This window comes from Falco cherrug, chromosome 19 (genome assembly GCF_023634085.1).
Source record: "Falco cherrug isolate bFalChe1 chromosome 19, bFalChe1.pri, whole genome shotgun sequence".
NCBI lineage: Eukaryota > Metazoa > Chordata > Aves > Falconiformes > Falconidae > Falco > Falco cherrug.
This window is the reverse complement of record NC_073715.1, coordinates 4,025,413-4,041,198: the sequence shown is the minus strand read 5'-3', so window position 1 is coordinate 4,041,198 and position 15,786 is coordinate 4,025,413. Positions and strand designations below refer to the sequence as shown.

At 50.7% G+C, this 15,786-nt stretch overlaps 1 protein-coding gene across 2 annotated transcripts; it reads left to right on the top strand.

The window, feature by feature from the left end:
- The first annotated feature begins 7,475 nt into the window (after positions 1-7,475).
- On the top strand, positions 7,476-12,824 carry LOC114014588 (hydrocephalus-inducing protein homolog). 2 transcript variants are annotated; one of them, XM_027798835.2, is made up of 3 exons: positions 7,476-8,635; positions 10,241-10,640; positions 12,392-12,824. In XM_027798835.2, the coding sequence occupies exons 2-3, from the start codon at positions 10,269-10,271 to the stop codon at positions 12,557-12,559; spliced, it is 540 nt and encodes a 179-aa protein (XP_027654636.2). In that variant the 5' UTR covers positions 7,476-8,635; positions 10,241-10,268; the 3' UTR covers positions 12,560-12,824. The 2 variants fall into 2 exon arrangements, with proteins under 2 accessions (XP_027654636.2, XP_027654637.2); XM_027798836.2 differs by lacking the exon at positions 7,476-8,635 and having other exon boundaries at positions 10,135-10,640.
- The last annotated feature ends 2,962 nt before the right edge of the window (positions 12,825-15,786 follow it).

Below are 15,786 nucleotides of genomic sequence, written 5' to 3'. Positions count from 1 at the left end.
ACAGTGACAGCAGCAGTCTCGGGAGCTGGAGTGGAAGTAATGAAGTGGTAATTAGTAATTAATAAAATGTGGCGGAACTTACAATTTTAACAGCTGCTGCACTGGCCTGGAGGTCTGGTGCTGGAGTGAAGTAGTCCCTTGGAAATCTCCAACTCTGAAGCTTAATTATAATTTCCTTTAGATGCTATCTGCTCTTAAAGCCAACTTGTATATTTATTTTTTCCCCTGAAGGTAGATGAGGTTTTAAGGGCTCTGCTTCTGTGCTTTTTCAGGGCGGAGATTAAATGGAAGCTAGGGTTAAGATAAGGGGACTGAGATGGGCTCTGTGACTGATGTATCATGCAGAGACTGGGAGGGCATGGTTCTGTTAAAATAGCCAGCTGGGTCTTGGAAAAGTGTTTGGATATAGGAGGAGTTGGGAAAAATGTGGACAGACCCTGTCTTTGCATTTTGAAAACTTGTGTACAGTAATGCCTTGCTGTCCGTCACTTCTGTTTCAGAGCTCTGCTGTCAGTCCCTGCTCTGGTTACTATTGTCATTTTCCTGTTCTCCTTCATTCTTCATCCTTAATTGACCTTGGTGAGCAGCAGGTGTCTGAAGGTGATGATTAAAATGTAAGGGATTGGAAGAGGCAGCAGGACCGCTAGCAGTGAAAGATTTGCCAGGTGTTCAGTCCCATAGGTGAAGCAGCTGAGATCTTCCCAAATGGTGATCTTTTGGAAGATGGGTCAGATTCAGGGCATCGTGGAGTTTAATTTTGAGTTATAAAGGGCTTTTCCACTCTAAACTGCAAGCAAGCAAGCAAGCAAGCAGTTGTTTCTTGGTGTTCCAAAAGCAGGTGGAATCTCCTTTTCTACTTTTGTCATTTACCAGGTGTCGAATTGGCAGCTGACAAGCCCAGTGGTCTTGCTTCTGTTTCTCAGTCTTCCATGTTGTGTGTGCTATCCTTCTGTATTTAGGTTGTGTGCATTTTTGAAGTACCTGCACACATTCTGCCCTACTGGCTCTGTGGGCTTGGTTGGGTCTGCGGGTAAAGCATCAGGCAGCGTGCGAGAGGCCAGGCTCAGCCTCCTGGGCCAAGGAGGAGGGGGACGAATTTCCTCCTTGCTGCTTTTCCAGCTGTTTGGGGGACAACGGTAACCTCCAAGTGGGGGAGGGATTCCCAGGGCAGCTTTCTTTGAATCCACCATGAAAACCCGCTTTCCATCTGTGGCGAGAGCAAGCCACCAGGGATGGCTGGTACTGGTGTTGAAATGATGGGTTTGCATGCCTGTAGCAGGCAGTGACCCGCAGAGCTGTTCAGGTCCTGCTGTCCCAGTGCAATGCCTCCCTCCTCCCCGGGCAGCTCGCGGTGTAGCCGGGGGGCTTGCAGGGTACATCTGCCCCTCCGTTGCCTCAGGGCCCTAACCCATGGGACTGGGCAATAAAGCCTGTCGTGCTTCACCGCCATCTCTGCCAATCCTGGGGCTGATCAGTCACTAGAGCAGTAATACGAGGCGGCTCAGGGACGGTTTCTTTCCCTGCAATAAAGACAGGCTCTGCTTGAGAGTGGCTTGGACCAGATGATCTCCAGAGGTCTCGCCAGCCCCAGCCGCTCTGTGACTGTGTGTGTGATGATCCCCCCTGCTGACTCCACAGGGCTGAGTTCCCCCATGGTGAGCATCTCTACTTTTCAAGGCAGCTGCTGCTCTCATGGAGACGTGCCAGGAGGCAGGTCCTGGGAACCTGCTCCATCAGCTGCTTCACCAAGGGCTCTTCAGACAGACTCCGGGCACGGTGCTGCTGAGGCTGCCTGATGGGAGCAGCGTGGGCATGGGCGAGATGTGCCCAAGCTGTGCCCTGGCCCTCAGCAGCTGCCTGCTCTGCTGCTCTTTTGCTGCCCCAGTTGAAGTTTTGCCCTTGGCTGCCTTACGCTGCCTGGCAGCTCCTTGACGGGAAGCAGAGGGGACTGAATAATTGTGGAGATAAAACCTGAGATGCAGTTGGGTGTCAGGGTGAAGCGCACGTGTCCATCTGAGAGCGGAGCAGGCTGGGCTGTGCCTTAGCCCAGCTGATGGGTGACACGGGCATCCTTCATTCCCCCGTGTCCCTGAACCCAAGCCTTGTGTCCTGTAAAGCGCCAAAGCCGCTGCTTTGATTCCTGCTTGGAGGTTGCTGCAGGGTGGTGAGCCGTGATTTCCCTGTCTCCCATTTATTGGCCAATCTGCAAACGGTGGCTGTGAGGCTCAGAGATCATGGTCTCCACTTGAAAGAGCGAGTTATTGACTGAAGTTTTCACAGCAGCGTTGCATCGGGAATGTTATGCGCACTGACCGGCAGCTTGACAAACTGAATGAGGTTAATTGAAGGGGCAGCAACAGGGCAAACGAAGGGCTGGTGTCTTGTTTGAAACAGAAAAGGAAAATGCTGTAATGCAGATGGCCATGCTGCCACCTTGATGGTACTCTTAACCGTCAAGTGCAAATTGCTCTTCCTGTTAAGGCAAGCTTGCTGCTCGCTTTGGGGGAGACAAGATCATTACCTGAGCAAGCCAGCATGATTTGTGGTGAACTTCACTTTGGGATAGTGACTTAAGGAATTACTTGCAGTACCCCTCAATGCACCAGCTTCCCTGTAGCCCTCTCCTCTCTGCTGGGTGAGTTGTGTCTGTTCTATTCTCAGTTGCAGGGAGCAGCAGGGAGGGAGCATCTCTGCCACCAGAAGAAAATAAATAAAAACCCGCCCAATCTGTGCGTTGAGATGGGGCTTTTTGGGTGGGAAGAGGGTTGTAGGGACTGCATACCTGCGTCCTCGGTTGGCTTATCCCTGCTTGCCAGGGTGTCTGTACATCTGCAACCCTTGGGACCAGTGTGTCATCCTGTGCTCACCCACTGAATCCTGTGTCTGTCAGGTGTGCTTTTCCCTGTCAGATTGCTTTCCCAGCTGCCAGGCAGCCCAGCCTGTTAGGGAATCCTCTGGATCCAGCGAGGGGAGGATTTGTGTCTTTCTTGGGTAAAAAAAGACTGGAGCAATGGGTCAACATGAAGGAGCTGTTGCAACTTAGCTGGGGGCAGATGTAACCTGCTGACAAAAGTGGCCGTTTCTCCTCCCTGCTCCACTGTCATCTTCTTTTCCTTCCTCCCTAAGGGTCTGATTTTTGCCATATTGACAAGGGCCAAAGGCTTGTTATGGATTAATGGAAGTGTTTGCTCTCCCTGCAGAAAGGAAAAAGCATCGTTCTGAGATCATTTTCTACTTATTCTTTGTCATGCTGTCTTCTCGGGGATCTTTTGTGTGGCTGCTAAGGTTGACATCTCTTGGCATCACAGAAGGCAGCTGCGAATCACGTCTCTGTGATCAGGAAAGAAAAGGCAGGCCTAGGGTGCAATTTTTCTTAACCAGTGGCAGCTTTCTTCTGCCTGCATAACCCCCGTGCTGGGTCTGTTATATGCTACTGCAGGGTGGCAAAGGGTTTCCCAGTGCCTTGTAACAAGGAGGAGAAAGAAAACCTTCCTTGGGGTTTCCTCTTCTCATGACAGTCATAATGCGGGGTCCTGTCTCCTTCAGCCTGAGCCCTGTGCTCCAGGTGAAGCTCACTGCTGCCTGGTTTCCAGCAGTGCTTGTACAGCCAGCTGGGTTGTCTTCAGGAGGGTGCCTGGTGGCTCAGTGCAGATCCCCTTCTGCGTTCCCAGGGATGAGCTGCTGCCACATTCAACTGGAGCTGACCTTGCAGAATAGACCAAGTTTTGTTTGGTTGGTTGTTTTTTTTTAAAAAAAAAAAAAAGCTGTACCTGGTTATCTTGTCACTGGGATTCGCTGTGGATAACTCCACGGATTTTTCAGGCAGTGTATAAAGGCTCTTGGTCAGGTGCGGTGTAAGCAAGGGCAGAACACACAGTTCTCATATTCTCTGCTCCCCTGTAGCGCAGGGTTTGTTTCATTTATGAACTTCATTGCTTATTCCCTCAAGCTTTTGATGACATTGCCTTTATTAACGAAACGACCATATGGAAAGACCGCAAAACACAGAGATAAACTTCCAAACAGTGCCGATGCTGCTTTAGTGGCTCTGTTTCTGGGTCTGGCTGACGGGCATTTCTGTTGCTCTCTGAGCAAATCGTGCAGGCTGTGGGCAGTGAAGGCTTTGAAGAGCATGTCAGCATTGTCTGCAGTTCTCCCCAGCTGCTCTCACTGAAGTCAGAGCAGACTTGAATCGGCAAGAGGGTGGTTTTCAAATCTACTGTAAATTACTCCCCCCCGCCCCCAAAGCAGCTGAATAATTAGCCAGCCTGTCAGTGTTTGCTCATAGTAGAGACAGAGGCAGACAGTGCTGTGCCCTTCTCATGATGTCTGCAGTGCTATTTAGAAATTAGGGTTAAATTAACTTTCCAGGGTACGGGCAGCGCTAGCCCTGCATATGTGGCCTCTTCCAAGGTGAGCAGAAGTTTTGAAGATGCGTAGGCTTAACTCTTTCCTGAGCTGTCCCACCAGAGCCTCACGGTGCTCCAAAAGCTCACCTTTAGAATGAAACCCTTGGTTTGGCTTTAAAGGCTGTGTTTTGCTTATACAGCAGTACCAGTTTGTGCATTTCCACCCAGTCTGGTTTTGCCAGAGCTGGAGGGAGCCCTTTGTTTGTAGCTGACAGTGCCTGGAAACACACAGCATCAGTCGTGAACAGGGCTTGTGGCCAGGAGCATCCAGTCTCGTGCTGGTGAGGGGTTTAACCAGAAGCCGAGGAAGGTAGAAGGCTGTGTCCCTCCCAGTGTCACCCAGGCTTAGGTCCAGGGTACGTGGGCCTTAAAAGGGGGAGCAAAGGTTTGGAGGAGACCTTGGAAAAGGTGCCTGAAACCTAGCCCCAGGGAAGAGTTTGGATTTTATGGCACCCAGTATCTTCTATGGGTTCATGGTCTTTCAAAATTGCTGTTTCAGTAATGGAAGAAATTGTTATTCTGCTCATCTAGGAAAAGGGAACTTGTTGTGTTGTGCTGCACCCGCTGGCCAACAGGGTTCAAGAAGGGTAGAAGTCTACAAGGCAGTTACGCTGCTACAGGCCAGAGTGACCCAGCTGAGCTCTCTTCCCAAGGGAAAAGCAAGAGGATTTTGGTTGTTCAATCCTGTGCTTGGCAGCAGCTGGCCAAGCCATGGCCATGTCCCAGCTGGAGAGCCCCCATGTGCAGAGTGGTGGCACTGGTCTCCCCAGCCCAGCGGGGAGGGCAGATGGGACCTGGAGGGCTGAGCAACGGCCAGGGGACACAAATGGAGACAAGCTTTGTTGGCTCACTCAGCAGCTGCTGTTAGCTGAAGCAAGTGTGACAAACTGGGCTCCGTTGTCAGTGGCAGTGAGTGCCACACTTTAATTCTTTTCTTTCCTTTTTTTTTCACTGGCTTTAGAGGCTCTGCCTCGATTTCACAAAACGTCTCCTTGCTGTTGCTTTGGGGCAAGAGGCTCAACCAAAGCGGTCCCCCTGCTTTTGCCGAGAAGATGCTGGTGCCGAGGTGCCAGGAGGAGGCTGGTGGCTGGTGGGAGCATCCGGCCAGCCTTGTGCTCTGATCCCCACCCTGTGGGCCTTAGGGTGCTTCTGGGCTCTTTCTGCCACTGGCAGTTTGTGCGGGTGAGGAGTCACTCTGCTATGAAGAGCACAGGCTCTCGCCCCTTAGGACAGCTAAAGCCCCTGGGACAAGGCTCTGTGCGCAGCCGATGTGGCGGGGGGTTATTTCCCCTTCGTGCGTGACCCCTGCCGGGGGCGGTGGATCTGCCTGACGAGGTGTGAGTGCTCTCTTGCCAGAGCTATGGCTTGGTAAAGTACAGCTGCATTTTTCATGTTGAGTTCTGCTGCTTCTTTCACTCGTGCAAGGCCGGAATGACCAGATGGCTTCAATTAATGGGCTCGAAGTAACTTGCAGAGGGCAGCATGGTGGCTCCTCAGCCATCCCTTGGGGCAGCCATCCAGCCGTTCATCTCTGATGCGCGCTGATGCCCGCTAGAAGCAAACGTTGGCAGCTCTTATTCCCAATGAAATATGTCCCAGGAGAAGCTAACGATCTCAGCACTGAGCTTCTCAGAGCGTTTGATGCCAGCCTTTGCCTGGCGCTCAGACTCTGGCGTCCAGCGGTGCGAGCTCCTGCAGGGACAGAAATAGCCGCTGTCTTTGTCTGCCCAGTGCGTGCAGCTATTGCATCATGTTCTGGAGCATTCAAGCCTAAGCAAGGAGCAGGGATCTTATCAGAAGTTAGATTTTGGTCTTCAGAGCAGAGGGATGGATGCTTTTAGCACGTTCCCAAGGGATTTCTTGTCTCTGGGACACAGCCTGGACCGGTGTAGGCAGAAGCTGGCCTAAAAACCTGAGCGGAGCTGGTCTGGCAGAGCCTTTTGGTCCTGGCAGGTCTCCTGTTCAGTGGTGCACTGTGCTGCCCCTTGGACCCGCACCAAATGCTAATGGAAAGGATGAGAACGCGATGCAAATCGTGCTCCTCTGGAGTGGCTGTTGGCCTGGCAGGGCATGGTGGGTCTGCGCTGGGTCACCCTGGGACACTGAGAGTCTGGCTCCATCAAGACAGCCTGTCATTATTCCTCAGTAATAGTTGCTTGGGTACAATGTACTGCCCAGCTTGTTGCCAAGCTGTGATAAATGAGCTCTGTCAGATAGCAGACTTGCAGATTCACCTCTGGAGCAGAGCTATCGGGTCTCCTTTTGAAGCGAGCTACCCTGTGTTGGCGTGAATCGGAGGAAAAGTTGTACATTAATGTCAGTGAAAACCTAACGCCCACTGGCTCGGTGTGAATGAGCTGGCTGGGTAGCCCTTGGCTGGCAGCAGCGCAGCCGATGCCTCCGAGGCCAGCGACCAGCTGCAGGGACCACAGGGGAGGGTTGGTGGGAATCCTCCGTGATCAGTGAGGCCCCAGTGTTTACCCCATGCCAGCCACCTGCCTCCATCCCAGTCTTGTCTTGCTTTTTTTTTTAATGTTTTTGAAGGCTCTTTTTTGCAGCCCTAGAGGAAAAACTAAATGGAGCTGAGTGTATAAATGTTGCCGGTGCCCGGAATCGTTTTGATGCCTTTGGCACACTCCGTTATGGGATGCAGGCATGCAGCCCTGACCTGCTCTACATGGAGGGCACAGCCAGCCTAAGGAGTTAGCGTAGCTGGAGCACCTACACTTGCTGCTGGGACCCTGAATGCTCAGCAAGTTATCGCTTCCCTGGCCTCCAGCTAGCCTTCACCTTGTCAGCAGAGGTCATTTTGGGGCGTTATTTTAAATGTTTCCGTGACTTCAAAGTGCTGCTTGGTTTTCTGCTGCTCTTCTCCCTTGGGCTGGCTGGTGTCCTGTTAGAGCTCAGAGCTGCCAGCCCGACGGACGGAAACTCGAGCTAACTTCGCCTGGATCGAGCACTTGCTTTTATCATGTCAGGCCTCTGATCACACTCTTGTTTTCTATTTAAAAAAAAAAAAAAAAAAAAGGAAAGTAACCATCTTCTCGACAATACCGTAGAGTTTTGGATGAGTGGTGCCTGTCATCCCAAACACAGCGCTAAACTGTGATGCATGTAGCACTGATGCTGTGACGGACACTTGAAAGCCACATGTCTGCATCCCAGTGCATTTCCTGCTGGCCCGGGAGCACTGCGTGCATTTCTTTTCTGCGAGCTTGCACCTTGTGAATGTGGCTTTAGGTGGGCTGGAGGGGTCCAGCACCTCTACTGCCCCATCCGTAGAGGGAGGCCCGTGAGGAACCAGAGGAAAAGAGTGCTTGGGAAGCCCAGGCCATGCCCACAGGGCACATGTCTTGCGGTTTTCTTTCTGCTTCTTGTTTTGCTGCCCTGCTATAAACACTTAGAGCTGACTTTGCCAAAGCAGAGGGCCTTGGGCCACCTCACTGCAGGTGATGATCCGTGGGAACAGAGGGCTGCAGCCCTTGAGGGGCTGTTGAGAAGCCTGACTCTTGGGAAGGAAGACTTTGGGGTTTTATCAACCGCTTTTGCAGAGTTATTCTTCAGGGTCTCAGCAGTATTCCCCAGCCATGTGGCTGCTGTGGGGGGACTGGAGCAGTCCTGGCTTCCTCTGGCCTGGAGCCTTTATGGCAGAGCCGGCCACCATTGTCGGGAAGCCAGGAGATATCAAGTGGCTTCCCTGTGTGTGCACTCCAAGAGGGAGGCTGGAAGGACAACAGCATTCTCCTGAGGGTAGAGCAGGCCTTGGGTCAGACAAAGCTGGCTTAACGAAGTGAGTCTGTTAAGGGAGGGTAAAATAGAGGTTGTATGAGCTCCTGCACGGGTGCCGTTTCCAGGCACTGTAGCTCAGAGTTGGGAAATGAAGCCTTTATGGTTTTTACCCTCGTATCTATAACCCTTTTTCTGCATCCCGCAGGAGACCGGGCTCCATGGTTTCCATCCTAAGTTACTGTTTAGCTCATCTTACAGGCTGCCAAATGCTCGCGCTGGAGGATTGAACCCAGTAAAGGAGTGATCCCCCCCGAGAGCGAGGTGTCTGTGGCCATCATAGCAAACTTGGATGACACCAAGAGATTGGACGATGAGGTGAAGGTGTCCATAGAGAACAGCCACCCCTACGTCATCCCCATCCAGGCTGTCGGCACGGGCACAACGATTGTCATTGAGAAACCTGTTGCTCCGGAGCTCAACTTGGGCCTCCGCTTCAGGTAGGGATCTCTCGGCTCCCACTTCCCACGTGGGCTCGGCAAGGAGTTTTGCTGTAGTCCTTCAGGGTAGTTGTTCTTCAGTGCTCGAGGTCCTGGCTCTGCTTCACTGAAGCCACAGGAACTCCTTTAGGAGTGTTTTATGGCCGTTTGAAGGTCGTTAGATACCCTCAGAAGCCACCAAAATGGAAACCAGTTGCTAGATTGTCCCTGACTTGTCTTTAGTTGGAATATATTTATTTCCGTACTTTATCAAAGAATGAGCTGGAGGAAAACAGCAGGTCCCAGAAGCCTCCTGCTGGAAAATGCTACATTACAAGTATAAACATATTTCTGTTTGCAATAACGTTGCTTGCTTTTCCACTCACTATGGACTATTCTCTCGCAAGAGCGGAAAACCTTGGTGGTAGCTTGTTAGCAACTCCTCGACTGAATTAATGGTGCTGGTTTATTTCCCTTCTGCCTGGGAGTCCTGGAGGAGCTGCAGAGTTTCTTTGCCCTGTATCTTCCGTCAGTTTGCTCGTCTTCCCTGGTTCCCCGGCTGGGCTGCTCTTTATTAGAGGCGCTCGCTCTTTCCTTGTTTCCCCTGCCTGCTTTCCTTGCTGTCTCCGCTGCAACACATCATTTATAAAGTGTGTTTCAAAGACTCGTTTGTTCTAATCTGTCTCTTCTGTGTTGGTGTTTAGCTGCTTGGGGCAGACATGCGTTTTGCAAGCCACGTGTTCTGTACCTTTCAAAAAACCAGTAATTGTTGTAGGAACAATTCATTTCCTGGTGGTGCTCAGATTTATAGAGGGTAGAATAATTATTCCACACTGGCCTGCAGTTAGTGTTTCTTTACATAATGGAACCAATTTCCATTGAATATTCATTTTGGTTTATATCTAGCTGTAGTGATTAACCTCTTGTTGTCACTCCATTCCCTCAGCAGCTAGACGTGGTCTTGCTGCTGTGTTTGTCTTGGGGGAAGCTTATGTTGATCCTGCATTCTCACAGTGCATTTACCTTCCTAAGACACAAAACCAGCTGCCCTGTTCAGCTGATGCATTGGGGGCAGGGAGAGTTGGATGCTCCCTAAGAGATGGGGGAGTGAGGGGGGTAAGATGGGCCCCAGCGGTGGGATAACTGGTGCCCAGATCTCCAGATGAGTCTCTACACCCTGCCAGCTCCCCAGTAGCATCTTCAGAGGAAGCCACCTGAGGCAACAGCTCCCCAGGGGCAGGTGAAATGGCAGCAGAGCTGTTCATCCACCCACCAGCAGCCAGGGCAGACCAGCTTTGTGCCTGGTGCAGGGAGACCTGCAAGACGCACCTTGGAAAACCCTTTGAGTGCTGAGCACCAAAGGGTGATGCTCTGCTTGCGAGTACCTGAGGTGATGGATCTTTGCGAAGCTTTTCCTTGCTATACGCAAACTGACCAGCTGCTGGATGCTGAACTTAAGACCAGCTGAGGTCTGGCTTTGGCTGAAGCTTTGAGCTAGGTCAGCCTTTTCAGAGGTGGTTTTATTGCTGAGCATGCGGTGAGATAATGCCATTGGGGTGCTGAAACTGGGTGACCGCTGGGAAATAGCAGCTCCCGTAACGTTTTCCAACTCTGCTTCTCTTCTAGCTTTGATCCCTGCTGTTACCGCTTCAAGATGACAAACAGAGGACGATGCACCCACCAGCTGTATTGGTCAACAGAAGGCTTCCCCACGTTCTGCCAGCATGACCGTCTCCGTGCCATCAGTAACACCAAGGGCACAGATTCCTCCCAGAGCCCCAAACCCACCTGCCCTGTGTTTAAGCTTCGAGCGCTGAGGACAGAGCTGATGCCGGGCAAGACTCTGGAGATGGTGCTGGAAGGCTCCTCCAGCACTCCCCAGGTGGTGAAGGAGCAGCTGCTGTGTCATGCCGTGGTGGGGAGCAAGGCGGGGAAGGCACAGATAATGCAGATGGACGTCACGTGTGAGTTCGTTGATCCCGTTCTGCAAGTGTCTTCCAGAGAAATCGCGTTCTGGGTGGAGAAGGTAAGTCTCAGGATTGCATCCTGGCGTTGAATAGCGTGGCTGATGGCCAAAAGCCTGCAGGGTGTGCGTGCCTGTTAAACACAGTGGGGACAGGGACGGTTAAACCGCTTCCCCAAGTCCACGGGGCTTTGGCTATCGATTTGAGCGAGAGCAAGCTTTTGCCGTTACCACAAGATGGTTCTACCGCCAAGATGGTTATTTTGCTGCCCTGGGGTCGGGGACAGTCACAGCTCTGCCCTTCTCGAGGTGGAGGCAGGATCGAGCTGCTGCGCCAAGAGCACAGGTGAGGCAGTGGGACCCGCGAGCGCAGCATGGCCGTTGCACAGCCGTCTTGTGCGCTGGGGCTGGCGGGGAGAGAGCCGATCGCTGCAGCTGAGCGATGCTAAACCCCTCCTCACCCTTCCTGAGGCGCTTTGTGAAGTAAGTGAGGATGTTCTTAGCGATGAGACAGTTTTCTGACTTCAGCGAAGTAAAGCTGAGATTGCAGCTGCTGTGCTGAGGGGGGATTGTAGCCACTTGTAGAGAGATACCCGTTTGTGTAGTCAAGATGAAGGGAGGTTTTTGAGGCTCCTCCAAGGCATGGGGATGTCTGAACACCGATCCTGCAGGGAAGCTGAGAAAAACGGAGCTTCCTGCCAATTCCTCAGGCTGGTGAAGGGAAATTGTCATCTTTTGTCTCTCTCTGCCTTCCCTGCTCTTGTCATGGATGCTAGCTCTTTGCATTTCCCTCAGCCTCACCTCCTTCAAAGGACCTGCAGTCATCCCTCAGCTGCAGTGATGACAACACCAATGCAAAACAGGAGCCCTTTAGTCTCTGAGTCCTGACTCCTGCATCATCTTTCCCTCTCCCACGAGGTGTCTGAAGCAGAGAAGATGGTTCATTATTTAGTTTCTGTATTTTCAGGCCTCTCCTCTGGTTCCCAGGCTTCCAGAGAAGCACAAAATCCTGTGAGCGGGCGGTTCACACTTAATGAGAAGCTTTTCAGCTGTTCCTGATGTCTGCCTGTGTTCTGCTTGATGCCCCATGCTCTGGTTTATCGAGTACTATGACACTGCAGCTGTTGGATATCGATACATCCAGAACTAGCTTCCCAACCGCTGCCTAGTTGATGTGAACCCTGCAGGAAGGCCAGAACAGTGCATAAACAGAAATAGCTTAGGCTGAGCTTAACTGTGAGGCTACAGACACTTTGTCACTGGAGCAGGGACAGCAGGACACGCGTTGCAACCAGACCGTTGAGGTTTCTAGCTGGCTGGCTGTGCACGTAAATGTTCCAGGCTCACCTTAGGCTACTGCAGGCTTTCTGCTCCAGGCCAAATCCTGCTTGCTTTTCTCTTCTGACTAGCATCCCTGCTTTTATGAGGTTCCTGGAGCCACTAAGGCTGTACGAAATTACTGGGGGTGAAAATTGTCTTGTGCCATTCTGCCCAAGAGAGGGTAAACTGGAGACAAGCGGTCTGGGTTCGCTTTCTGGTTTTGACCTTGGTCAAGCAGCTGCCTCCTCTCAAGGTGCTGTTCCCTCATCTGTATGTGAGACTGTTTCCCTGCCCCCTGGGGGATGCTGTGGTTTCTAAACATGAAAAGCACCTGACGTTCTGAAAGAAAAACCTTGTAGAAGAGTAGGAACTAATACAGACAGTGAATAAGAGATGTGTGCAATTTTGGGGTTGAAAACTTTGAAATGCGTCGGAAGGGAAGGGAGGTGCGTGGCCACTTCAGGTTGTTTTTTTCTTGTCTCCTCTTTCTGTAGCTACCCAGTGACATCCTCAGCCTACAGCACAAGCCTCTTTCTTTAAAAAACTTGTCCTCCCTGCTGCTGAGCGTCGTCCTGGCCTTAGATCAACCCTTCCTAGTCTGCGATGCGGCCCGGCAGCCCCTCCCTGCAGATGTGCAGGTAAGCAGGACCTTCCCACAGTAGGCTTTGAGGAGGAGGGATGTGGCGGTGCGTTTCTGTTGGGAGGTCCTCTGGCAGGGCAGTGTCTTCCATAGAGTCAGCAGTAGCCTGGCCCAAACTCAATCAGATCTGAAGTGAGCTGCTGGAAGAAACAAAAATACCTGAGTTGGGAAGACACTTTGTGGCTCAAAGCCATGAGGAGAAGGGAGCAGGCACCTAGGGCTGGGCAAGCCATGGAGTAAAGGTATCTCCTGGGACTTGCAGCAGCCATCCTCAGCCAACTTCAATAGCAGCTTTCCCTCTGCGAGAGCAGCTCTGCCGTCGGGAAGGCTGAGGATGCTCCTCCCACTGTCGCCTGGCACCTGCCCTGTCGATGGTGGAAGGCGTTGGACATGGGCTCTGCTGGACACGTGCTGGTGGAGGTGCGGGCACCATTCCTGTGCTGTGCTGGTGACTGGCCCCTGCGAGGCTGAGGCTGCTGTGCCGGTGCACTTGTGCTGTGAGGATAAAGGAGTTTCTCTGGAGTCGGGGCAGCAGCCCTGGCTTGCCGGAGTGCTGGTTCGGCTGTGTGTTTAGCCCAGAGCCTCTGTGGGTCCAGAATTCAGTAGGACAATATTTATTTCCCCCTGGTATCGATGCAAAGCGCAGAAACATGAGCCTGCAGTAGTCTGACAAGAGCATGGTGCTTGCAGTCAGGCACTCGCTGTAAAGAACGTGCAGGGTGGGCTGAGAAGCCCACGTTGAGGTCACGCTTTAAGACATTGACATGTTCCATGCTATCCAACCTTGGACTTCATTACGCTGGTCGCTGATCCTTTTAATTTCCTTGCAGCCAATGAAGCTGGAGGTAAGGGAAGAACTTCATTTCTTCATCAGATTTAACCCTGCTCACGAGGAGCATCTGAATAGCTGGGTGGCAGAGAAGACTCTGAAGATACAGCTGCTCGAGCATCCTCACGTGGAGCAGGTCACTCTTCGGGGAGAAGTCTTCTCCCCAAATCTCCAGTTCCAGACCATGGCCGTGGACTTTGGCTGCATCTTGAACGACACTGAGGTGGAGCGTTACGTTGAGATGACCAACTGTAGCCCGCTTCTCATCCAGTACCACTGGTCACTCCTGACGGGCGGCCACGCGAGCCAGCTGAGGTATGTGCACCGTTGCCCTCTCCTTGAAGCTCCTCTTCCTAGTGTCCTGTCTGTACCTGGCGAAGACCCAGGCTGTTTGCCTGGGACCTGGCAAGCAGCTTTCAACTCTCCCTGGTGGCAATAACACCTGCCAGCCATGGTCAGGCTAGATGCTCAGGGAACACATGATCTCCACCAGTTGGACGCTGGGGAGGAGACCATGTTCTCCAGCCGAGCTGGGGCTGTACGACACTACTAACGCTTTCTGCTTAGCCCATACCCTGGAGTCCTGCTGTGCCTCTGGAGCTACAAAGCCACGCTTAGGCACGTGGATGATAACATCACCGGTTACCCCAAAAAAAGCTTTCCGTAATGCTATGCTTCTGTTAGGACGCAATTTTCTCGAATTCCCCCCACCTCAAGGTGATTTTCCCACACACCTGCAGGCAGCAGGACTAATGTCATCTCCTTTTGACTGCTTGGGCTTGGACTAAAATCCCTTCCCTGACTATTCTTTAGCTTTTACAGCCTTTGAGCCTTCCCTTGGGCCTGGCTGATAGTCCTTTGCCATTTCACCCTGCTCACAGCCAGCGTGAGTCTAGGTACCGACTATATCAAAGAATTTCAGTTACATGACAAACCTGCTTTTTTGTAAATTAATTTTAGCATTTTAATTGCTTTCAAAGGGAACTACAGGAAATCCTGTCTGCATGGTGGCCTAGCATAAGCAATGATGGAAAGCTGCATCAGATGTGACCTCCCTGTCAGCTCAGTGTGCCTCAGACAGACTGCATTTGGCACTCCGTGGCATGCTGCGCAGCTCCAGAAGTTAATGCTAGGGAAAAAAATGGGCAAAAATAATAGTCATGTAGAAACACGAGTTAAATTAGGTCTTTCTGTTGATTGAGGCAGTTGATCTTGCTTGTGGATCTTTGGGGTGTGAACTTGATGCTGAACAGCTCGTTTTTCATTTGACACGCCTTGAATTATTTTCAAAGAGATAGAAGAGAAGCTTATGAAATAGAATAGGTTATTGAGTCTTCCTAAAAGGCTCACAACAATTATGTATAAAGCTGAAGTGAAGGATCACGGAATAAAGTTCTGTGCTTTATAAGTAAATACAGCACACTTAAAACTGATCTCCGTGCAGGGTCCTAGTTATTTCTGTTTTTAAAATCCAAAAGAAGTTTAGGAAGTCTCAGCGGTTAGTAGTGTGGGAAATAAATGGCTCTTCCACGAAAAATTCCACGTAAGCAAGGCTCTTTGAACAATTCTTTTTGAAATCGATTCTAACTACAGCCAGTGAGCGGTTTAATGTTGAAATGTATACTTGCTCTCCTATAAAGCAGTATTTCATTTGCATTTCAGTGCTGTTAGCCATGAAAAATTTGGGAAGAGCCCGAAGGAAACTTTTCATCATCCTGGGATACAGAAGGTAGGAGGTGACGACTTTTTTTTTCTTTGGTTGTGGCTTTTTATTCTTTTCTGGAAAAGATAAGTCGTTACGTATAAATGCTAGTGGTTTGTTTCTTTCGGTGGCAGGATAATAATGAGGAGTAGGGTTACAGTTACAAAATCAGCTGTCTTTATCAGTTGAACTGGCTACTTTGAAATTAAACAAATACGCGAGTACATTACAGGGGGTTTTGTGCTGTCTTCAGTACCGGTGTGCTAAAGATACTGTTTTGTTTAAGGATTTATTGGCTCTTGAAGACCAAGAGGTAAATGTAAACTTTTCACTCCTAGCACTCACTTGGTGATGTATAAGGACTTAGACATCAATTGCTTATTGCAGTAAAAAAATGTGATGTTTCTGTGCAACATCTGAGATCAAAAATCATTTTAAGCACCGGCATAATAATATATCATATTAATAGATGACCAACTTCGTAATATCATAAAAAATCGTAATCTGTGATCAAAAGTAAAGTATTAGGTATCTGCTACTTGAGCACGTAATGGAGCTGGTATGAAGTGTATATTCCCATGTGTAGGACGTATACAAAAGATGTATATAAAAGTCCTTAGAGGAAACATTACTTTAGGTCTTTTGTTTGATTGTCTGTTTATCCTATAATATTTGGTTTTATTTCTCCGGGACCTGTGAATTTTAAATTTGGAGTCCT

Excerpts from the sequence above, each read along its gene's own strand:
- LOC114014588 (XM_027798835.2), top strand. The coding sequence starts at position 10,269 with ATGACAAACAGAGGACGATGCACCCACCAGCTGTATTGGTCAACAGAA. Across the intron at positions 10,641-12,391 it reads TCGCGTTCTGGGTGGAGAAG|CTACCCAGTGACATCCTCAG; the intron begins GTAAGTCTCAGG and ends CTCTTTCTGTAG.